General features: G+C 32.2%; 2 protein-coding genes, 2 long non-coding RNA genes and 1 other non-coding gene across 9 annotated transcripts; 2 read left to right on the forward strand and 3 right to left on the reverse strand.

Moving 5' to 3' along the window:
• Positions 1–1,615: 1,615 nt before the first annotated feature.
• LOC121248659 (proteasome subunit alpha type-4-A-like) lies at positions 1,616–5,449 on the reverse strand. Of its 4 annotated transcripts, none has more exons than XM_041147195.1 (2): positions 5,288–5,449; positions 1,616–2,546 (listed from the first exon to the last, which is right to left on the reverse strand). In XM_041147195.1, the coding sequence occupies exon 2, from the start codon at positions 2,527–2,529 to the stop codon at positions 1,777–1,779; it is 753 nt and encodes a 250-aa protein (XP_041003129.1). In that variant the 5' UTR covers positions 2,530–2,546; positions 5,288–5,449; the 3' UTR covers positions 1,616–1,776. The 4 variants fall into 4 exon arrangements, with proteins under 4 accessions (XP_041003129.1, XP_041003130.1, XP_041003132.1 ...); XM_041147196.1 differs by having other exon boundaries at positions 1,616–2,541; positions 5,288–5,446; XM_041147198.1 differs by lacking the exon at positions 5,288–5,449 and adding an exon at positions 4,417–4,490 and having other exon boundaries at positions 1,616–2,541.
• Positions 5,450–15,446: 9,997 nt separating this feature from the next.
• On the forward strand, positions 15,447–16,339 carry LOC121250393. Its single transcript, XR_005937775.1, has 3 exons — positions 15,447–15,529; positions 15,630–15,731; positions 15,894–16,339. It is a non-coding gene; the product is annotated as an uncharacterized LOC121250393 (long non-coding RNA).
• A 32-nt stretch (positions 16,340–16,371) lies between these two features.
• Positions 16,372–18,269, forward strand: LOC121250391. The gene is made up of 3 exons (XR_005937774.1): positions 16,372–16,897; positions 16,980–17,322; positions 17,877–18,269. It is a non-coding gene; the product is annotated as an uncharacterized LOC121250391 (long non-coding RNA).
• Positions 18,270–18,938: 669 nt separating this feature from the next.
• LOC121251324 lies at positions 18,939–19,044 on the reverse strand. Its single transcript, XR_005937991.1, has one exon. It is a non-coding gene; the product is annotated as a small nucleolar RNA R71 (small nucleolar RNA).
• Positions 19,045–21,484: 2,440 nt separating this feature from the next.
• On the reverse strand, positions 21,485–22,590 carry LOC121250394 (36.4 kDa proline-rich protein-like). 2 transcript variants are annotated; one of them, XM_041149522.1, is made up of 2 exons: positions 21,853–22,590; positions 21,485–21,691 (listed from the first exon to the last, which is right to left on the reverse strand). In XM_041149522.1, exon 1 carries the CDS (start codon positions 22,512–22,514, stop codon positions 21,858–21,860), a length of 657 nt encoding a protein of 218 aa, XP_041005456.1. In that variant the 5' UTR covers positions 22,515–22,590; the 3' UTR covers positions 21,485–21,691; positions 21,853–21,857. The 2 variants fall into 2 exon arrangements, with proteins under 2 accessions (XP_041005456.1, XP_041005455.1); XM_041149521.1 differs by having other exon boundaries at positions 21,849–22,590.
• Between the last annotated feature and the right edge of the window lie 1,004 nt (positions 22,591–23,594).

Below are 23,594 nucleotides of genomic sequence, written 5' to 3' on the forward strand. Positions count from 1 at the left end.
AACTTTTTATAATGGCTTGATTAGTAAAGGTTGTTCCTTTGTTTCGTTGTCTGCCCTTGCGAGCTTTGAGAAATTATTAAGTTTTTTTTTTCTTACGTTGTTCATCATGCATGTTTCAATAACAACCTTCCTCTTCATCATTATGTTTTCAATAGGTTTGAATTAGTTAAAATTGCAAAATTGGCATCCTAAGTACCTAACTTGTTTTATATGTTTATCCATTTTTTAGTTTTAAATTCTATACTTTGAACATATATTTAAAAAGATATTGATGGTCATAAATAGTGAGATGAGTTGTGAATCCAAACCGAATTTGAAATTAACGACCAACCAACAAGTCGGTTCCATTGCTAAGAATGGTGTTCTAAAATTTTAAGAGAAATGCTATACATCAGTTACTATTTATTTTTACACCCCACATTTATAATTTTTTTATAGGATGTAAAGATTTTTTTATAAGGTATGGAGTATGAAGTAGTGAATAATGATTGATGAGAGAATTTTTCTTACTTTAATAGCCATACTGTTTTCATAGATTAAAGATACAACTTGCTCCATAAATGCATTGCCAGAAGTAAAGGTGCAGATAACTCCAAATAATCATCCCCTTTAATCGAGGCTTTATAGTTAAATACTAGCTAACTACTTATATATAGACACTGTCGGTACCGTCACCAACTCACTGCGCTCTAAGCTTTATATTTGTTCAACAAAAATTAAAGACAATGGTCTAAACTCGTTGCTGCCCACATTTGTAGGATGTTCTTGATTCGATACTGAGGCACATGGGTTCCTCATTAAGAGAGGGATGAAAAAGAAAAAAAAAAAAAAAAGCACATGGTATGAGTGTGGGCACAAAAATACAAACCAGTTACTGAACAGCAAAATGTGAGTATATTTTATATATATCCTATAGTTATTTAAAAAAATGAATTATAAAATCATGTTAGATATATAAGCCAAGGATTGCATTTGGATCCACAAATGATCAAGTAGATGGAAAATTGGAGAGGTTTAGGCCGAGAAGATTCTGCTCTCGATGATCTCTCGGTTGATTGATTTTGAAGTAGCGCACTAATCACAGAGAGAGAGAGAGAGAGAGAGGGGGGAAAAGATGGCATTCGGCTGGCATCTTTCTATCCCAAACCAATCAATTCGCACGAGGCCCGCCATGCAACAAAGGGCGTATTCTGACGCGTCTGGGTCATATATCCCACCCACGCTTCCCGTACCTCTTTTATGTGGTTCACGCTCGTCTCTCCCTCGCTGGCTATACTCTGTCTGTCTGTGTGTGTATGTGGGTTGATGCGTGCAGGGCCGGAGGCAGCTGCTCATGCCCAAAATAATTGATCACATGAATGGGTCCCATCCAAATTACTTTTGTTGGGACGGACAACTACATGGTATAAAGCTATGCCACATACTTGGAACACAAAAAATTCTCTGTAATGTAGTTATTATTTTTAAACAAAAGCTTAGATCTTAATCGTGAACTCGCCTTAATATATATATATATAGATATAGATATAGATATATATATTTATAACAACCACCTTACAACCTAATTGTGAAACTCACCTTAATATAATGATTATTATTTGGAGAAACAAACAGCATATCAACTGCAGAGAAGAAAATTAACATTACCAAATGTGATCATTTTTATCTGAAAAAAACAGGCTCCATTGGTTCCAATCTACTACCAAAGACATTAAGAAAAGAAACTGAAATCAGATAACATCTTTTTCTTATGAAACAGTACATAATAACATGGCTTTAGGAATCTTCAGTGGTAGGTTGGTTCACTCCAAACTTCACCAGCAACTTTGTCAGAGACTCGGGCGATGAAACTTGATACTTAACAGTGCCGGAAGGTGAGAGGAAAAGCTCAGCTAATTCAAGCTTATCTGAACTAAGACTCGTGCTGTCCATGGTTTTACTGAGCACCTTCAGTGCAAGCTCGACTGCCCCTTCCCTTGTGATATCATCCTTGTAATCCTGTTTAAGCATTGATTGTGCTGCCTGGTTGTTCGCACCAATTGCTGCAGCTTTCCAACCTCCGTAGTTCCCACTAGGGTCGCTCATATACAACTGAAAACCAAGATTCTTGTCCCATCCTGCAAATAGAAATGAAACACCAAAAGGCCGGAGACCTCCAAATTGAGTGTACCCTTGCTTAGTATCACAAAGGGATTGAACTAGCTGCTCGACCGGCATGGGCTCTTGGTAAGCAAACGTGTAGCGTTGGGCTTGGACCCTAGCTGTGTTAGTTAGGATATTGGCATCAGACATTATTCCAGCCACAGCACATGCAACATGATCATCAATCTTGTACATCTTCTCAGTGGAACCTGAGGTTTGCAGAAGTTTGGAAGTAACCTTTTTTTCACCAACCAAGACAACCCCATCTTTTGATAATATTCCAATTGCAGCACCTGCATTGCCAATGGCCTCCATTGCATATTCAACTTGGAAAAGACGACCTTCAGGGGAGAAGATTGTTGTTCGACTATCATATCTCCTAGACATTTTGAGTTATGGCTGGACTACAAAGAAAATGACAAAAGGGGAAAATTATCATTGCTCGAATGAGAAAATAGCCAAAAGAATAAGACAATTAACAACAGTAACCCACAAATATTTTACGGAGCAGAGGAAAATAGGACAAAACTAAGAAGCCAACAGGCTTGCATGCACACACACAAAATGGAGGACAAGAAGTTAAGCACTTCTGAGTACATATATGCAGATAGAATTTGAAGCATATATATTTGCAATTTTGAAGAGATTTCAAAACTATTTCCAAAAGTACCATCAGTTTAGAAATGTCATAAGACTCAGGTGATTTATATAAATGATAACTATAATTAACAACATATGTAGATATTACTGTGTAAAAGACTATAGCAGGCTACAAGATGAGGGAAGCCTGTCCACATCCAAATCCTTTGGATCCCATGGATTGAAGCCATGACCTCTTAAAGGAGCGAGGCATTGCTTGAGTATGAAAAAACCAGTAGCCTCCTTCTAAGAGTGACCAAAAATTTAAAACACGAGAGAAATTGCTAGCTCCCGCGCGGGAAGAGGGGGGGGGGGGGGGGGGGGGGGGGGTGGTGGTTAATATAATTTCTAGAGAAGCAATGCCTCAATAATTGGAGACTACATTTTTTTTTTTGATCGGTAGCAAAGAAATTTTATTCATAAGAATAGGCAAAGCCCAAGTACACAGAAAGTATACATGAGAATTACCTAACTAGTGTTTACAACTGATAATAGAAAGTCATGGACATTAAAATTGGAGACTATATTAAGCTCCCCCATCAAGGATCTATAGTTCATACCGTTATTTATGAATTCTAAATTTTAAAATTTTCTTATATTCAATTTTTAAATTTAAACAAATCTCATCACCAAGCTCAATACCATGAGATGAGATTACACAAGAGCAGACAAGATGATATTTAAAAGATATCCCCTACTCACAGTCTGTAGGTGGCAACTACTTGGAACTGACGTAGAACTTAAGATAGGTAATGGGGCATCAAAACGCCATATCTCTGGAAGTAAAATTTAAAATCTTAAAATTTTTTCTGCCTTATCATCAAATTATAATTCTAAGTTCTAAACCAATCAGGTAGAAGCAATGTCGGAGATAAATGTGGCAAAAGTTCCTGAACATAGACCGCTCATAGAGAACATAAATATTCCAAAACTATGCTCAGTTCCATTTACTCTACTTCTGCATGTTGGACTCTTTCCCCATAATTGTTGACCTTGTAAATTTATGAGCATTTATTTTCTTCTCTTTCTCACTCTCCCATTGTCTCCTTTTCAAAATGACATGCTTGCATGTACCATTTGGGGTGCATTTTTACAAGTTCTCTCTAGGTCACACCCTTGCAGTAGCAAGGGACAGGTATACATGAACAATCAAGGGTGGAACTTTTAACTTATGATTGAAGGACAAATACCAATGGAAGAACATGGAGTTGATGGTGCTCAAGTACGAAAAAAAAAAAATTAGTAATTTGAATGACATACATGACATGGGAAAATTTTGTTTGATATTAACCAAATGTGCAATAAACATATTGCAACTTCTATAAACTTTAAGACCTACAAAAAAAAATCCGTACACTTTAGGAGCAACACATAAGTTTTTCATAAACTAATCAAATTTGCAAGACGACATAACTCAGGAAACAATGTAATCCCTTGAAAACCAAAACCAATGGGAAAAAGGGGAAGGAGGGGATTTGTAAACATCAAAGCAGCTGATTTTCAGCATATATCGTAATTATGTAGGTAATGGCCAAACAAGTGTATAATAGTATTTAGAACAAATAAGTCATCAGTAGAAATAGCACATGGAACAAGAAGAAATGGGGAACAAAAAAAACTGTTTGTCCAGAAAACCTTCGTAATATAAAATGTTTGTCAAAAAAATTTCTTGTTCCTCAACCGAAAGCTTTGATGTCTACACTGCACCCATGCTGGGAGAATTTTTACTACAATCACGAATATCGCTAATAAAAACTTGGTAGTCAAAAAGAAAACCTTCGTACTGAGTCTTCTATTCTGCCCTCTAGATATATTGAAGCCTATGAAAAGGTTGTTGGATGAGGTACGAAACATTAAACTATTGGTTGATACCCCAGCAACATCAATACTTCTAACAACTAGATGTTCTCTTTTCGATTGCTTTACAGAGAATTACTTTTCTAAAACAGATCAGTTTACATATGATTGATGATAATTTGAGCGAGGTATTGACTACCCTTCCGCGATACATATAAAAATTGATGTTTCCAGAATTTGAATCCACGATTTATTAAGAGTATTAACGATTTAATACAATTTATCTTATCCTCAAATCCCAGAACAGGAAAGAAAAAAACAAATACACCTAATAGATGACTCAATCAGAGCGCCCTCTTCCTACGGTCAGCAACCGTGTGTATTCAATTCAAGGGTCCGTGGGATTCGAGCTTATCTAGCATAAAGCTCTTGCAACAAATTGGCATATTCATGTAATACGAAAAAGCCTGGTTAAATCCATGAAAAAAAAGATTTCATGACAGAACTTAAAAGATTGAAGAGTACTTAGTACTTACACCCAAGAGATCTCCTAAACCCATAAGAAACATAAACATACGCAATGGAGAAAAAAAAAACACTTTTTAATCATTGATTTGGGTCGTATAAATAAAATTCCGACATAAGATTGAAACTCCTAACTGAATCGTTGAAAAGCAAATATAAAAGTGATCGTCACGGATTATCTTACCTGAAGATTATCGTGGAGATCCCTCTCTTGTCCGTGTCTCTCTGCTGAACAAATCTGTAAATGCTTTTGAAGAAAATCTATGGACAGGGCTTCCTCACTTCTACGTAAGGACGAAAAGCTACTTCTTCCGCAAGAAATTCGAGTACAAGGATGTTTTTCTTTTCTTTATTTTTTTTCGTTTTGGAAAAAACCGCAGTCACTCTCTCGTGAAAAATGGGCCGTTTCTTAAAACGTTGATGGGCCAAGATCTACTCATATACCTCCAGCCCAAGTGGTAGCCCACACTTGATTGAAGCAATTATGCAGGGTATGGACTGGATTTGCTTATTACGTGAGTAAGCAACAAAATTCATATCTATATATATATATATATATATATATATATATATATATATATATACACTAGTAAAGGGCAAACACGTGCATTGCACGTGTGCCCAATTGAAAAAATATGAAAAATTGATTACTTGTCAATTCATAATGAACAACAAAATGATAATTTAAATTCACACAATTTCTTAATTTTAAATATCAATGATAAAATTTCATCTATATTTTAAGATTTTATTTTTGATCATAAAAAAATCACATATGTTATGTACAAAATATTGATAAGCATAATATAGAAATTTTAACTAAAAATAGATAGATTTATGTCTATATTTCTAGAATTTTTTCTTGTTTACAATACATATTATACACATGATCTGCATAATATTTATAACTATAATACAACGACTTATAAGAAGCAAGTCACAACTTTGAAATGTATGCGGCTAACTTTTATAATCACCAAGCATTCCAACCTAGGTATCAAAGTAACTGAATGAGTTTTGTTTCTGATCTTCGTTGTCCTTATTCACACCTGAGTTCAATAAGTTTTGCTCTGCTCTTGGAATAGACGAATTGAAGTAAGGTGTGAATAACGATTTAGTTATAGTGGTGAATGTAGAATTAAGATTTTATTTTAATCAAAACGGCACCGTTCTTCAAATGGGATGAGAAGTATTAGACTTTATGATGAAAATGGCGCCGTTTTATATTTTGGGTGGTTGGGCTTTATGGCTGACTTCAGGCTTGGGTAAATTGGGCTAAGTTCTCTTTTTTCTCTTTGGGCTCCAGACACGATTTTGTAAAATACGATAAAAAATATAGCTATGAAATATAATAGATAGTAATATTCAACAAATTTACATATATGATAATATATTAATTTTTACTTTGCTACCTGTCAATTCACAATGAACAAAAAAAAATGAGAGTTTAAATATATACAAATTTCTAAATTTAACTATGCATAAGCAGTTCCATTTATATTTTAACATTTTTTCTCTGATCATAAAAAGATCACACATGTTATATGGAAAATATTCATAACTATAACATAAAAATTTTCACAAATACATTTATAACTATACAGAAATACTTTGTGCTTATATATTACAATGATTTAAACTTTTGGAAAGAAGTTTCAAAATAGTTATTCTATTCTTTCAGGCACATTAGGGTGCAGATTTGTCTTGTTGTTTTCCTATATATAAAAAAAATAATAATAATAAAATAATTAAGAATGACGTATCAAATAGATGCAGAAAAAATGCAAGAAGTTGATAAGTTGTAGTTTACCCGAGGTTCCGAACAGAATTCTGACGTCTTCGCATAACTTAATCCCTCTTCATATAGATAATTAACCTGTAGAAGAAATTGTCTTTTGTATTTATTGGTAAAAATGGAAACAAAATGAAGTAAATATTTTTAATAAGAGATAGTTATGAATAAACCTGATCGCTCAATATTGGGGTAGATGCAATTATGTTGTCAGAACATAAATCTCTTTCACGAAGCGTTGAAGTTTGAGAAGAATTAACATTCGAAGACGAGTCAATCTCTCTTATACAAATGACTTCATTGTCATTTGAACGACAAGAGAAAGTATGCTGAGGCTGTATTTGTGTTTGAGTTTTATTATTTCGAATTTTTTTCAACTCGGCATATCTCTTTTTTTTTTTTTTAGCGAACCTCTTCTTTTTTTTCCTCTGATTGGGCAGCATACCAAATTTATTTATAGAAGTAGTTAGTTAAAAATGAAAATAAATGGTGTTAATAATGTTTAAATGTATTTTTGCATTTAACAATATCGTCTTACCAATCGACATAAAGTTGTAGAAAATTCTAAATCTCGCGTCAATTTCAGAATGTAATCTAAAAAACATTTGACAACATATCAAATACATGAGTACATATGCATATACAAAATAGAGATAAAAATTTCTATTTTTTAAAACATTCATCTATATTTAAAACATAAAGAAATATGATTTAATCATCAAGATATGTAAAATATCCAAATCAAATAAACTAATATAATAGTAATCTATTTACAACTAAAAATCTAAAGAGATATACAACAAATATTGAGTAGTTTTATTTAAAAATCACAATTTCATATACTTGTAAATTGTCTAACACCAATAAATGCATAAAATATTATTAAATAAAAACAATAACATCTATTTCTATGGGTCTGAAATCATCAAAATCATAAATGTTTAACAATTCTCTTAACGTACAATTTTATTTGGATTTGCACTCTAAATTTTTTGTAACATGTATGTGTATGTACTATTTGATGAATGCATAGAAAATTTCATATTTAACTGAACACAAAAGGAAACGGGAGCATACCTAATTTATTCTAATATTCAGAAACGAAGTAGTAGATTTTACAAACAATTTAAAACTTAGAACCGAGGAAATAGATTCGGGAAAATCAAAACAACAATTTTATCAGATAGCAAATAGTAGAAAATAAATAACATGACAATTGCTTTTATACTAAATCGCAGGCAGTGAAAGCGGTGGGCAAAACATTAAAAATAACATCTGATAAGATTTGTATAAACGGTAGAAAACTTTAAAATAATAAGAATCTAATAATTGCAAAATAAAATTACTTATTAACAATGTCATTAATAACCATATTAATACTATTATCAATATCAAGTTTCGTATTAATATAAAATTTAATATCCAAAAAGTAATATTAAATCTTCAAAATATCAAACCTGTTATCAATATAAGATTTGTTATTAAAGGAAAAATTGATCCAGGATGGAAAAAAAATTATTTTCTACAAAGTATATATCCAAATAAATCTTTAGATGAGAATGATTAATAAAATAAAAATATAATTTGAGAAACTAAAGAATGAAATTGATAATAATTTGTAAAATATGTAAACATACAAAACACAAAAATGAGATTCTAAAAAAAAAACAACAATATAAATATCTATATCTAAAGTATAAAGAAATATAATCTAATCAATAATATATGCTTAATATTAAAATTAAATCAACTAATATAATATCACACTATTTATAATTAAAAATTTAAATAAACATACAGCAAATATTTACTAATTTTGATTAATAATCACAATTTCATATACTTGCAAAATGCTTTAAACAAATAAGTGCATAAAATATTATACAATACAGACAATAACATCTATTTATATGGATAATAATAAAACATACCTAGAGATAGAAATGAATAAAAGATCAGTAGAAATAGAGCAGAGCTGCAACCAGGAGATTAAGGAACAACAAGATAAGCACAGAGTCAGCAATCCTGTTGCAAAAAAATATATTATAAAAAATAACATAATCATGTTAACAATATATTATTGTTTCTTAAATAAAGCTATACTAACATATTAAAATATAACTTGGTAATAATTTTTTATTCAAATTTTAATAAAAAATGTTCTATTATGTAAACAAAATTGACTATATTTTTACAATAAATTTTTTCCGATTGGAAATAAAATTTGTAGAATATTGAAACTGGTTTTTTTACAAATTTATTTCTATTAATAATTTTAATACAATTTATTACCAATTTAAAGCTAAACCCTAATTCAATTTAACTGTAGACAAATAAATTAAAACCTAAAATGACACTGTTGTGCACAAAAATAAAACCCTAATTCTACACGGACCCATATGAATGCATCGTTACTGAATTTCCAATTCATTAGTTCATTTCAGCTCTCTGCTTCGACGACTTCTCATCCCTCTCTCAAAAACTTCTCTCTCCACACTCTTCTTCCTCGTCCCCGTCTCTTACGCCTTCTCTCCGCTCGACATCTCCAACCGTCGCTCGCCATCCCAAGAATCGGAGATCCTCCCCTCCTCTCTCCGAAATATAAGTCTCTCCACACAGCTATAGAGGTTATTTTTATCATCTCTTTCTCCCTCCCTCTATCTCTCTCTCTCTCTCTCTCTCTCTATCTCTATTACAGAATATTGTTTGTTTTTTTTCTTTTTTTCCTTTTTACGTTTTGGTTGCTTTATTGGGGATTTTTTTACATGTTCTTATTTTTTTTTTCTTTCTATTTTCTACATACATATCCAAATACCTTTTTTTTTTTTTTGAAGTTGCCTCGTCTAAATTTTTTTTATCTCGATATAAATCTGAACAAATTCTTGTATATCTTAAGACATCTTGTTTAAATACAAATGTTGTTATTTTTTTTTAATTTTTATTTCCCCGTACATTTACAGATCTTTAGATCCAAACCAACCTTCAACTTTTTCTCATAATTTTTTTTTTTTGCTGTTAATTTCTTTGTTCCTACAGATCCGAGTCAATCTTTAATTTTTTTTGAAGTTGGGGTTTTTTTAATTTTTTTCCTGTATAGATCTGGACAGATATTCATATATTTCAAGAGATCGTGTTCATATCTCATAGTGTTCTTTTTTTTTTTTTTACTTTTCCCATTCTGCGTAAATATTTTTCGCTTTTGTTTTCTTTGTTGTTTCATATTTTTATTGTTTATTTTCTTTTCTTCCATCGTGCATTTGTTAGTAAATGAACACAAATTTTTCATTTCTTACAGATTTGAGTTGGTGTAATTTTTCAAGAGATCGTGTTCATATCTCATGGTGTTGATTATCTCTCTGTGCTCGTTTTTAAGTATTTCTTGACAATAGACATAGATCTTCATTTATTGTTTCTTTTTTTCTTCTATTTTTGTGCGTTGGGTTGTGATGATTCTTTTGGTTGATTTTTTTTTTCGAGTGCTTAGATCTCTAAAAAGCACCACCTCTTTTTTCCTTCTTGTTTTTTGATTTTTTATAAAGAAATTTTTAAATCTTACGAATCTAAAGCCTCATGTTTCAAGTCTGATTTTTTTTTCCTCGCCTCCTCTATGTTGATTTGCTCTTCCTGATCTGTTTCCTCCCTGTCTATGTGCTTGTTACTAAATTTTTTTGTCAACACATATAAATCTGAGATTATATTTATGACATGTTCATTTATTTTTCCTTTTTCCATTTTATTTTATGTGTTCAAGTATTGTGATGATTATTTTGGTTGGAGTTTTTTTTAGAATGCTTACAACTCATGTCTCTGGGCTGTTGTGATGATTATTTTAGTTGCAGGTTTTTGGTTTTTGGATGCTTATAAATCTTTATTTTCTTATCTTCTGATTTATTTTTTGTATATGCTTTTATGTTGTTTTAGCATACTTTAATATGTTTGATATTTGTTTAGATGTGATCTGAACATGTGTAGTTCGTTGGTTGTTTAGATTTTTTTTTTGCCTATATTGATATTTTTTTCTTAGTATCAGTTTTTTTGAGTTTCATGAGTATCTGTAAATGTACAGATCTACTACATGTTTTGAAGTGATTAATTTTATTTCTTACTTGAATTTTTTTTTCCAGATACTGTATACATGAACAGAGAATGGAAGGGAAACGAGTAAAACAATAGCACAATAGTCATGTAACCATTTTATTTCTTAACTATTGCATATATGTAAATAACAAAAAAGATAGTCAGGAAATGAACATAAAAGAACTGACCTGTAAAACTGGAGAGGTGGGAGGCAACTTTAGAACCCAGATTTGAAAGAAGCAGATTTTGATAGTTAAAACAATAGATAGGAAACAATAGAAAATAAAGAAGATGGAAATCTACTCTTATATGAAGTGGCCAGCAGTTTAAGCGGTAGAAAAGACAAACAAAATCAGATTCTGATAAATATAAGAAAAAATAAAGATAATTCTTATACAAAGAAGGAAGCGGTGGAAGAAATGTAAAAAAAAAAAATGAGAATCTGATGAGAGAAAAATGGTTGAAGCGGTGGGAAACGCTTAAGATGACAAAAAAAATGGAATCGAGAAGGCTGTAGAAAATCGTAGAAGAAAAATTTACAAATTTGATCAAATAATAACACAAGAATTCGAGAAGAACAAAAATAGACAAAAAGGACAAAATCGTAAATTGACTAAGAATGGCAATGACAGAAATAACAAATAAATACCAATTCAAGGGCATAAATGGAAAAAAAAAAGTAATCACGGACAGAAATGGCAGAGAAATACCAATTGCAGGGTAAAAATGGAAAAAATTTATTCAGCAGCCTGCTTCTTGTACAAAATCAAGTACAAAAATGAAAAAAAAGATGGACGAAATTTCGTCTATATTGGCACTTATTATATATAAGATATAGTACCCTATGGAAATAGAAATCAATATAAGATTGGGTATAATTTCAATTTAATTGTTTTTAATTTGGACATAAATCCTCCATTACATTAGTCACCTTCTGTATCAGCCTCTACTTGAACGATATCTTGGGTGGGAATTTTTTTCAAATTCCCACATTAATCATCTTTTCCCATCTTCATATAGGCTCGTTTGGATAGTGAGATGAGATAAGATGATTTTAGGTAAGTTGAATAAAATATTATTAGAATATTATTTTTTTAATATTATTATTATTTTAGAATTTGAAAATTTTAAATTATTTATTATATTTTATATGAAAATTTAAGAAAGTTGTAATAATGAAATGAAATAAGATGAGTTGAAAGTATTTCTATATCTAAATAGGATCTAAGGGATCTAGTGGTTTTAATTATTTATTCAATTACTTGTTTGGTTTTTTAGGGAAAAATAATTTTTTTTTTTTAAAAAGGGACAATTATTTCGCAATCTTCTGGAGAAAAAAATAGTGACGCATTTTTACAATTTTCTTTTTCTTTTTTAGGTGGAAAAGAAGAAAAGAAAAGCTAGATCTACAAAATTAAAATTAGTAATTAATTAGTCAATGGTTTTGATAAGTTACTAGCAATAATTTTCCTGTAAAAGGTAGAGCTCTCTAGTACTTGTAGAATTGCAGACATGCGGCAGTCCAAACGTAAAGAATAATGATAGATTCACCATTGGGAGTCACTGCTGGTTTTATTGTGTGTTTTTTATGTGTTTTTATTTTTATTTTTTTTATATATATATTTTATTAACAATTTTAAATATTTTAAAAAAATAAAAAAAATTCATAATATCATTAAAAAATATTTCCTTAAAAAATTTATAAAAAAATATTTGTTAATGATTTTTTTTTTACTTTATAATTAAAGAAGTGTTTTTTAATAATATTCTAAATTTATTTTATTTTTTTAAATATTTAAAAGTATTAAAAAATTCTTATAAAAAATAACTGAAAAAAAATACATTAAAAAACACATATTAGAGCCAGTGGTAGCTCTAGCGTCCTCTTTTTTTTTTCTCCCAACTAATTTTTAAATATTTGTAAAAAAGTAAAAAATAAAAACCAATTTACTATTAATTATTTCCTCAATTATTAAATAAAAAAATAAAAATTATAAGAATTTTCCATTAGACATTATTAGCTATAGTACTCGCTCTCCTTCCCATTTAATGCCCAGAACATGCACATAGGCAGTAGGGAGACTGGTCCCAATCCAAGGGTCGACATGAGGGACCCTAGTGACGAGAAAAAGGTGTATGTAACAGATGAAAAGTAGTCTATGAAAAATAGTCCATGAGGGACACTATCGTTTCTGTCCTTACATAGAGAAAAGCGAGTATGTGATTTGAGTTTATCTCTTCATTTTCATGTTAATGTATTTTATTTTATTTTATTTAATAATTAAGAAAGTCACTTTTTAGTATATTTGTATATTTTTTTATTTTTTAAAAATATTTAAATATATTAAAAAATATGAAAAGATAAATAAATAAAAAATAAAAAGATAAATTTATATTAAGTGGAACGTCCAAAAGTCATTGCTGCGCGACAACTTAACACCAGTATTACATATATCTATCTTAGAAAAAGCTCAAAGCAGTTCGGTGAAAACCCAATTTTCACATCGGCCAATAAAGTTGTCACTTAGGACATACAATAAATCTTCATCTACACTCATATGCACTAGATTCCTTCATAATTTTCTATCTCTTTCCTTCCTATGTCTTTCTCCCTCCACTCCGCTGCAACTTCCCCCCTCTCTCTTTCTAAAATACACTCTTATCTCTCTCCTCTACAGACCAAACAACTGAACAAGTGAATCCACCATAATCGTGAAAAATGAAAACTTTCTAAAAATACTTTTGATATTTCTGATGAACTTTCTAGTGATATACATCCCTGAGCATGTACCTCTTCTAGCTTTGGTAAAAACTCTATAATTTCTTCAAGTTGCTTGTAATCATGCAATATAAGACTCCTCAATTTAACAAATCTTTTAATGCTTACTAGAATGCTTACGATATCACTGCTTAATAGATTTAATGATCCCAGATTAGGAAATAAATGAAATGGCCCAAATAAATTCGAATTTAATAGGCTACAGTTTTTAAGATTCAATTGCAACAGTGACAAAAATGCTAATAAGAAAGAATTGTGACAAAGAGAAATGATTGAATTTGTTAGAGAATATGAATAATTTTGTACTCAATGAAATTTCATTTTTCCTTATAGAGGAGATCGAGAATAGGTTGCTCGGCCTGCAAAGGAGGGTGAAGAGAGTGTATTTTAGAGAGAGAGTGGGGAAGTTGCAAGAGGGGTGGAGAGAGAAAAAGAAAAATAAATGAAAAATAAGGAAAGAATGTGGGGCAGGTGAGTATAGATAAAAATTTAGGATGGTGCTAGACCCACCGCTCCCAGCTTCCGTTGGGAGCTACCGTTAGGTGTTATTTTTTTGTTGTATTTTTTTACATATATTTTTTAATATTTTGAAATATTTTTTTTTTTAAAAAAAATATAATATTATTAAAAAATATTTTTTAATCATTAAGTAAAAAGAAAAATTAAAAAATAAAATAAAAAACTATAACGGTAAAAAGGAACAGTAAGAACTAACGGTGACACTATCATCTTCTAAAAAAAAATATTTACATAGCATCATTCTCGATCTTATAGCATTAATCATACATGTCTAATTAAGTAATTAATGGGCTAGAAGGATTATCTTAAAGATAACTTTAATTCCTGGTAGGGCCTTTCACTGATCAATGCTTTTGTCAATGTCACTAATCATCATGTCTTTTCCATTCTGATCTTGAGATTCTTGTCTGAACATGTGCATTGTCGGCCGTCGCTGCTGCTTCAAGAACTAGAAGCAATTCAAGTGACCCGCGACAAATTTTCCAGAAGCATTAATTTAGAAAAAAGATTAATTGTACACATGCCTGCAAAATTCATAATCATAATCACAAGAAATATGGTTTTTGCGTTCAAAATATTTCCGATGCTCAAATTGATGCTGAAAAATATCATTTGCGGCAAAGTTAAATTTGTTGCTAAATTTAGTCACAAATGATGTCATACGACAATTTCAATAGTGTATATATATATATATATATATATATATATGTTTACGGTAAAGTTTTATGTTTTTGCGACATTTTTTGATTAAGCAAAGACTACTATAAGAAATATAGTTTTTTGTGCGACCAATTCTTTTATGACAATTTTACTTTGATCGCAAAAAATCAATTTTTTACATTCTCATCATTTTTAAAAATTCATCGCTAAAAATAACTTTTTACAATCAAATTAAAATTTTCGTCGCAAATAATCTGGATGAAAAAAATTAATTCTAACATCTTAATTTCTTATACAAAAATATTAATTTGTCGCTAAATGCTTTGTGGTATTTAACTATTTATAGCGATTATTTAATTATTTACAACAATATTATACCACCGCAAAATATAAACATTAAAAATAAAATGATGAAAAATCTTTTTTAAATTTTTTTCCCTTCTATCTTCCCAAAAAACAAAAAAAAAAAAAACTCCCATTCTCTCATGCGGAAACCCTATCACGTCCAGTACTAGCTGTCATGCCAACCCTTTGTTGCCGTCACGCCACGATAAGTCCGACGCCCCTATCCACGCTGTCAACCTTGACCTCACCGACCGGTAAGCCTCACTCCTCATTTCTCTATCTCTCTATCTCTGTCTCTCCCTCTCTCTTACAGTAGCCACACCTTTGATGCTGTCGACAAAAACTCCACCATAGCGCCACTGTGACCAATTGAAAAGGAAATTTCACGTTGTCAAGCCAATTGCATGCTACACTCCCCTTGCCCTCAAACTTGAGATTTGTCACCATGGACAATAGGTAAACCCTAGACTTTATTAGTGTGAAGTTGAATTTCCGTTTGATTAAAGGAAAATTACAAGCCAAGCGCTGTGAAAAACATACATTTCAAGTTATACTTATGAAAAAATATTAGTACATTCTACCATTGTTCTAAGTTTCTTTTTTGTCGATACCGGCCAGGTCCATAGAGGATGCAAATGTATTTCTAGAGAATGATTTTCAAAATCCTCTCCAGATGCGCATTTTACTGATTTACTTTAATTTTTTGGTTGGTTGATTAATAAATTCATAATATTTTTCTCTGCCAATGATGATGCGGCACATGAAGATAATAGATTTTGTCTTAGTTTTACCATAAGAAAATAAGTCTTTTTGTTTCTTGCTATATGTATCTTGCTTTAGATCAAGTGGAGGATTAGTAAACATGCATTATTGAACTCTGTAATTAAATTTTAAATGTTTGAGAAGAATTACTGAACTGCTGTTATTTTTTTCCTGATAAATATGTTCTCTCTTTTCAGGTTACCAGATAACTTGTATGCACTTTTTAATGAGATTACATAACTTACCAAAAAAACAAATCTTTCCTGAATCTCCCAAGCTTTGCAAATTTTTCTTGTGAATGAATATATATATATATATATATATATATATATATGGTTCAGATCAAAGTTTTATTATTTGTGCTTTAGTTTAAGCTCATGTTATTTTTGTTGGAGAAACTCGAAACTCTATTCCAGGATTGTCTAGTGCAGACATCTATACCCATGGTTATTTATTTGCACAATTATTTTCCTGGACTCGCTCTCTTCTCTACTTAAGAGTACGTGTGTTGTATCACATATGAAAATTAGTTATTAGAGTGATTATCAACCTTGATTCTTTATCCATCAAATTCGAATATCCAATGAGGATGGGAGTTTTACTGGTTGAAGTGACAAGCATTAGTTATGATTGCAACAGTTGCATTCATTACCGTACTTGGATGTATATCTAATAGGTTATAATGTGTAAACACTTTTGCATGTTCTCGTAACTTCAATATGCTCACAAATTAATTCCAAACCTAGTCTGAATTTTGATTAAGTTGAATACTTCCTGCACCCTAGCTTTCACTAAAAGATACACTTGTTGCTATTGATGTCTGTTTGCGTTTTGTAAAATAGATAATCATATATAGCCTGGTAGGTACCTCTGCTGCCTTGATGAAGGATGGTGGTTAGGAGCTGTTTAAAATCTATTTGGAGTTCAATTGACAAAAAGTAGTTTCCATTGTTGATTTATTGACTACTTACACTTTCCTTGGTTTTCTTTCCTTGTATGGAAATGTGGTATTCTCAATGAGTTTCTGAATTTCCTTCCCACCTTAGTGGAATAGCATATATGGACTCCCTTTTTATTTTCTGGCAGGTTGATAAATTGACACTAGTTTGGGGAAAACCACGGCAACCATCTTTGGCGCCTGAAGAGGTAAGAGCTGGGCTTTGTTGAGGATAAGTTCTATTGAAAATTGCAACGTATTTTTACCAAGCAGATGTTTATCATTTCATAAAATTTGAATTTGTATCTCTAAAAATTTGAGGCAGTGGCAGGTGTGTAATGAATACTAGTCTCCTGTTCTTCTTGCCATCCTTGCACATCGAAGTGCTCACATTTTTGTTTTATAATCATTTGAGGGTGACATCGAATATTAGATTACAACCCTTGCACATCAAAGTACTTCATTTTCTTTTTGTTTGGTTTTGACCATCTTAGCTGAAGATCAATAGAACTTCCAATTATTTATAAAATCCAATTGATACAATTGCCAATGTTGTTTATCTAAGAGCTAAGTTTCTTGCATTTCCCAAATAATTATTTCTGAACCCATCATATTGAAGTTCTTGATTACTTCTGCCTGTTCCTTTTGTTTTTTAATCAAAACGATAATTAATTGTTCACAAGTCATGTTCACTTCTATATAGGGTCAAAACCTTATGAGTTATATGGAAAACATACGTGGAAGATAGTGCATTTTTCAAAGTAAAAGGTCAACATTTTCATCTATTTTTGGGTAAGTTTTATTGAACCTTGTTGAGCTGCATCAAGCCTACTTGTTTCAATAGGCTCACATTTGTCTGACTTAGTGAGTTTCTTGCTTGGTTGCTTTTTCTGTTTTTCTAGTTATTTATCAAACTTCTATGTTCTTTGTGCTTTAGACCAACTATATATGGATGTTTCTTGTTTATTGTGCTTTTTTTGCTTGCAAGCAGAACCTATTTGTGCTGATAGATAGAGCTAGAACTTATAGGTATAGCAAGGTATGCATTATTTAGATCTTCTCTTCTTTTGCCGTGTTTGGAAAATTGTTTCTTGTTTTTCCTCTTGTTTGGTTTTATATGCTAATTTGTACATGTTTATGCCTTGTATATTAGTCCAACTTATTAAACAAATTGTCTCCTAACAAAAATTCTAATCACACTAATATAAGTTCAAACCTTTTACATTCTTTGAAGATGTGAATGGATATCTTGGTTGATACCTGTTGATCAATTTTATAGACTAGGCCAAACCTTAACACAAACATTTATTATAAAACTACGATACTATGCACTTGCAGTTTTGCAACGATCAAGTTTTTGGCGCTGTTGCTGGAGATTGATTTTTTCTTATTTTTGCTAATATCAATACAAAGCAATCTTGATTTTAATTTAGAATTTTATTTTTTATTTTTTATTTTACAGGTGTGTATTTGACGTTGGATGCGCCGTGCTAGATATTGTGACATTACGCCTTTTGATCTGGAGATTGAAAAAACTCTTAAATTACGAAGAAAAAAGAAGTACTAGCCATAACTGACGGACAATATGATGCACAACCACGAACCTTGAAAAATTATGTACGGCTAGTTATGAATGACAACTACTCAGGTATAAGATCTCAAACCATTAATGGCAACACAATTTTGAGCTCAAACCAGCCTTAATCAGAATGGTGCAACAAGCCCAATTCAGTGGATTGCTACTTAATGATCCCAAAATTTATTTGGCGATATTTTTTGAGATTTGTGACACTGTAAAGATTAATAATGCTACTAAAGACACCATTAGATTGAAATTATTTTCTTTTTCTTTGAGGGACAAGGCAAGAGGTTGGCTACAATTTCTACAACCGAAAAGTATCACTAGCTGGCAGGACTGGCTGAAAAGTTTCTTATTAAATTATTTCCACATACAAAAATGACCCAACTCAGGAGTGAGATTGATCAATTCAAGTAAAATGATTTCGAATTACTCTAAGAGGCATGTAAAATGTATAAAGATTTGATTTGACGTTGCCCTCAACATGAATTGCCGGACTGGCTGCAGATTTAGATGTTCTACAATGGATTAAATGGGCAAAGTCGAACTATAGTTGATAAGACTGCTGCTAGTGAAACTTTGATGTCAAAGACAGTTGAAGGTGCTACATCTGTTTTGGAAGAAATGACCTTAAACAACCATCAATGACTAAGCAAAATAACTATGGCTAAGAAAGTTATTGTGATTCATGAATTGGAGCCATTAGTAGTTTTTTCAGCTCAAGTTGCTTCTCTATCTCATCAAATTTCAGCTTTGACAACCCAAAAGATACCACAAAGTGCAGAATATGTTGCAGCTATAAGTATGGCAGTCCTGAGTAATGAAGCAAGTCAAGAACAAGTTCAATACATCGACAATCAGAACTACAACTATTGTGATAATCCTATGCCAAATTACTACCATCCAGGGCTTCGAAATTATGAGAATTTGTCTAATGGAAATACAAAGAATGCACTACAACCTCCTCCAAGATTTGATAGTCAACCAAACGAGAATAATATGTCACTTGAAGATGCAATGGTTTCTTTTGTTGAGGAGACAAATGCAAGGTTCAAAAAGAATGATTCAAGGTTGGACAACATTGAGACTCATTGTAACAACATGGGAGCCACTGTGAATAACCTTAAAGTGCAAATTTGGTAACTAGCCACGACCATCAATGCCCAACAAAGAGAAACTTTTGCTACCAATACAAAAGTGAATCCAAAAGAACAATACAAGGCCATCTATAAGTGAAAAGGGGACTGATTTTTAGACTAGGCCATGTATACATATTTATGCTATCAAGTGTTTTATGCTTCCTGAGTTTAGATAAACATTTCATGTACATGCTTCTTGCCTTCCCCTTTTAATTTCCTCTGATATCTTTAACATTTTTGTTTTATAATGATTTAAGGAGGACATCGAATATTTTTGCACGAGCCCGATACAAAGATTTCTGCTAGTATGTTGTACTTGATAATACATGCTTACAAGTTTTGTACTTTGATGTGTCATGAAAAGTGTAAAGTTGCACACTTAGAATATAATGTAATTACTTTATAATATAAAGCAAGCACTTTGTGTGATTGCTATATGGGTTGTAATTTAATGTAACATGTGTACTGTTTTAATGTATTATTTTTCAATACTATTTTTTTTGGAACATACTATTTCCGGCAATATATGTTTGTTGGAAATAATTTTTTGTCACAAATACTTATTTATGTCAATCTTAATTGACGCAAATAAGTATTTGTGAACAAAAGAAATTTGTGCGACCTTCACGATGGAAATTTTTTTTTGTGGCAATATAATCATCGCTTAAAATTATTTGCAACTAAAAATCATATTATAAAGGACATTTTTTGGAGAGAAAAAATCGTCGGGAAAAATTCTACCCGCAATAATTAACCATATTTGGTTTTTTTTGCGACAACATTTGAGACAATTTGCAGAATGGGGCTTTTTTTTACTGTTTGGAATGTCTTTTGTGTCCCTTCTACCCTCCATTAGCGTCAACCAATTTCGTCGTAAATGTGCACATTTTTGCGATAATATTTCAATTCGACGCGAAAAGCTTTTTAAGAATCAATATTACCGACCATCTTGCGTCGATTCTTAAGTGATGTTAAAAAATAATTATGACGCTGATCATTCTCTTTGGGAAGCTTTTAGGCGATGCAAAAAACTATTTTTCTCTTGAAAAAGTATTGGCATCAGCTTCTGTTTGGCATCAGCCAAAACACACCCCATGTGTCAATCGGTTTTACCGTTTGATTTTTTTCCTCTCGTTGCAATCGACAGTTTGATGTGAGAGAGAACACTAGAGAAGAGAGAGAAGTGAGAGACGTTGAAGAGGTAGAGAGTAAGAGCTTGATGAGAGAGAACACTTGAGGAGGACTGACGAGAGGGGTTTGATGAGAGAGAACTGATGAGAGAGAACTGATGAGAGAGAGAGCTTGAGGAGAGAGAGTTGATGAGAGAGAGAGGTCGAAGAGAGAGAGAGAGCTTGTGGAGTGAGAGAGGTCGAAGAGAGAGAGAGAGCTTGATGAGAGAGAAGCATCTGCATTTAAAAAAAAAGAAAAAAAAGACACTACGTAAGATGTATGGAGAGTGTAATGCTACACTAGGTTGATCACCAGTATTACTCTTTTCTCTTAATAATTTTAAGATTCGATTGCATGCAACCAAAAGACATGGACCAAATCATGTCACGTGGAGTAGTCACCGATACAAGTTCATGTACTACATACATATCATAATTGTCATTCCTATGCAGCGAAAGCAATAGGAAACGCACATTCATGTGAAGCGCCGATACAGAAACCGATCAGGCCGCCAGGTGTGTGTGTGAGACTCTGAAATATATATATATATATATATATATATATATATATATATATATAGGGAGGGAGAGAGAGAGAGAGAGATCATGAGGTTCTCATTAACTACGAAATTAAACAAGTTCATTCATAATACGTACGTACATGAACTACTGCATGCGTATAAAACATGCAACACTATTGTCCGGCCCACTAAAACATTTATTCTCACAGTATATCATTTTGATGCAGATGGACGTACGGAACATTAACATACAAATTCTGTAAAAAGTACATCGATCTTCCTTTTTATTTTCCTTCCACGACACATATTATTCCTGCAAGCATCAAACAAAACAGTACTATTAGTCGTTACATTTATTGACATTTTCATTTATAGACCAAATAATCTAGTTAGAATGCAGAAAATTAACATCAAACCAAGTAAAACAAAAAACTTCAAAGAAAAAAGAAAAAGAAAAATTGGAGTACCAGCCTAATTATGCGGGACATTTAAACCCTGACGGTGGAGTTTTGCCACAATCAACGAGGAGCTGAAGAGCGATGGGAATTATGATATTGAGATTCAGAAGCTTAGCCTTAATGGTGGTGCAGAGGCATACAGCGGCATCCAAGTCCAACAGTCCTTGCAGCACTGGACAGCATGTGTCCTTAGCACTACTGCCAATCCCTACGTGCACAAGGCCGCCTAATACGTCCACGCATGCACCTAGCTTCAGAGCGTCAATGGGGCATGTTTGCGGTGCTGGTGGAGTCGGCGATGGCAGAGCATGAGGTGGGGGAGGAGGGCATGGCTTTTCTGTTGGGGGAGGCTTCGGCACTACTGGTGGTGGGTAAACAATGGGAGGTTTGGGAATAACAGGAGGCTTCACAACGGGAGGTTTGGGGACATAGGGAGGGTAAACAGGAGGCTTGGGTTTTACTGGAGGTTTAGGTATGTAGGGCGGCTTTACCACTGGAGGCCGAGACTTTGGTGGGAGAGGATGATGAAAGGGTGGCTTTATGTGGGGAGGGTGTTTAGGTGGGAGTTTTGGGGGATATTTTGGAGGAGGACAGTAGGGTAAAGCAAGAGAAGTGAGCAAATTAGCAGCCAAGTTTAGTAGTAGAAAGAGAGAAGCCAGGGCATATTTCCCCATCTTCTTCAACAAACTATACTAGGTACGTACTACTCGGGGATGTGTTGGGGTATTCAGTGAATGAAGCTACCATTTGATGCTTCTGCCTTCTTATAGACACATGAGCGATCGATCATAGAGTCAAGTCATGTTTTTTTCCTTGAAAATATTAATGGATTTTCGTTCTTTTTTGTGAGGGGGGGTTTCCTTGTTGCTCTCTAGAGGGCCACCACGTTGTATTCTTCCTTGGATAGTCAATGATCGATCAAGTTGCAAGCTTTTGATACAAGCTTTTTTATGCAGACAGAATTTGACACTTTCCATGAGAACGCGGTTTTGTAATAGAGGACGACATGCATTTCCCAAATCCACATGACTTTTGACACTCTTTTCGCTGATTTTTTGGTGCTAAATACATGATTTTGACACTTACTCTAAAAACGAATCTTTTTATTTTTTTCATACTATAAAATAACTCGATCGATGAGACGACAAAACATCTCCCAGATTTTACAAATCGGATAGATAAGAAGAGCTCTTTTTTTATTTGAATCGACCAGTCGAATCCTCCTTCCCCTGGTGAAGATGTCGGCCACCAAACCAATAATTTAGAAGTAACTAATTAGGATTTTCGACCTTATCATATATACATTTTTCTAGATCTGCATGATATTTGGATTTCGATTTAAGCTAGCCAGCCACTTTGTGTTCATGTGTACGTATTACCTTAAATGCACATATATACATTTCTTTCTTTAAAAAGAACAAAAACGTACGGTTAGAAGTGTTACCATTTGTGAAAAAATAATCATATATACAAATTCAAAATATACGAGCGATTTTTATAAAAAAAAAAAAAAAAAAAAAAATTCTACGGAAAAAAGTAAGAAGAATTCAAAGTTTTTGGTGGGCCGGCTCACTCTTACTCTTACGAAAGGTATGGTGCATTCGGAACTTATCATTACTCTTTGTGAGTTTGCTTGTCGGCTATAAATATGTACAAAATATCTTTTCTTTCTTTCTTTCTTTCTTTTTGTTTTGGTTCATACGTACTTTTATGCCTAGTATGTAGAGTAAGAACCAAGCATGATCATAGGTGCA

This window comes from Juglans microcarpa x Juglans regia, chromosome 2D (assembly GCF_004785595.1).
Source record: "Juglans microcarpa x Juglans regia isolate MS1-56 chromosome 2D, Jm3101_v1.0, whole genome shotgun sequence".
Lineage (NCBI taxonomy): Eukaryota > Viridiplantae > Streptophyta > Magnoliopsida > Fagales > Juglandaceae > Juglans > Juglans microcarpa x Juglans regia.

What these genes read in the sequence shown, in the direction of transcription:
- LOC121248659 (XM_041147195.1), bottom strand. Translation starts at nt 2,529, where the DNA reads ATGTCTAGGAGATATGATAGTCGAACAACAATCTTCTCCCCTGAAGGT.
- LOC121250394 (XM_041149522.1), bottom strand. Translation starts at nt 22,514, where the DNA reads ATGGGGAAATATGCCCTGGCTTCTCTCTTTCTACTACTAAACTTGGCT.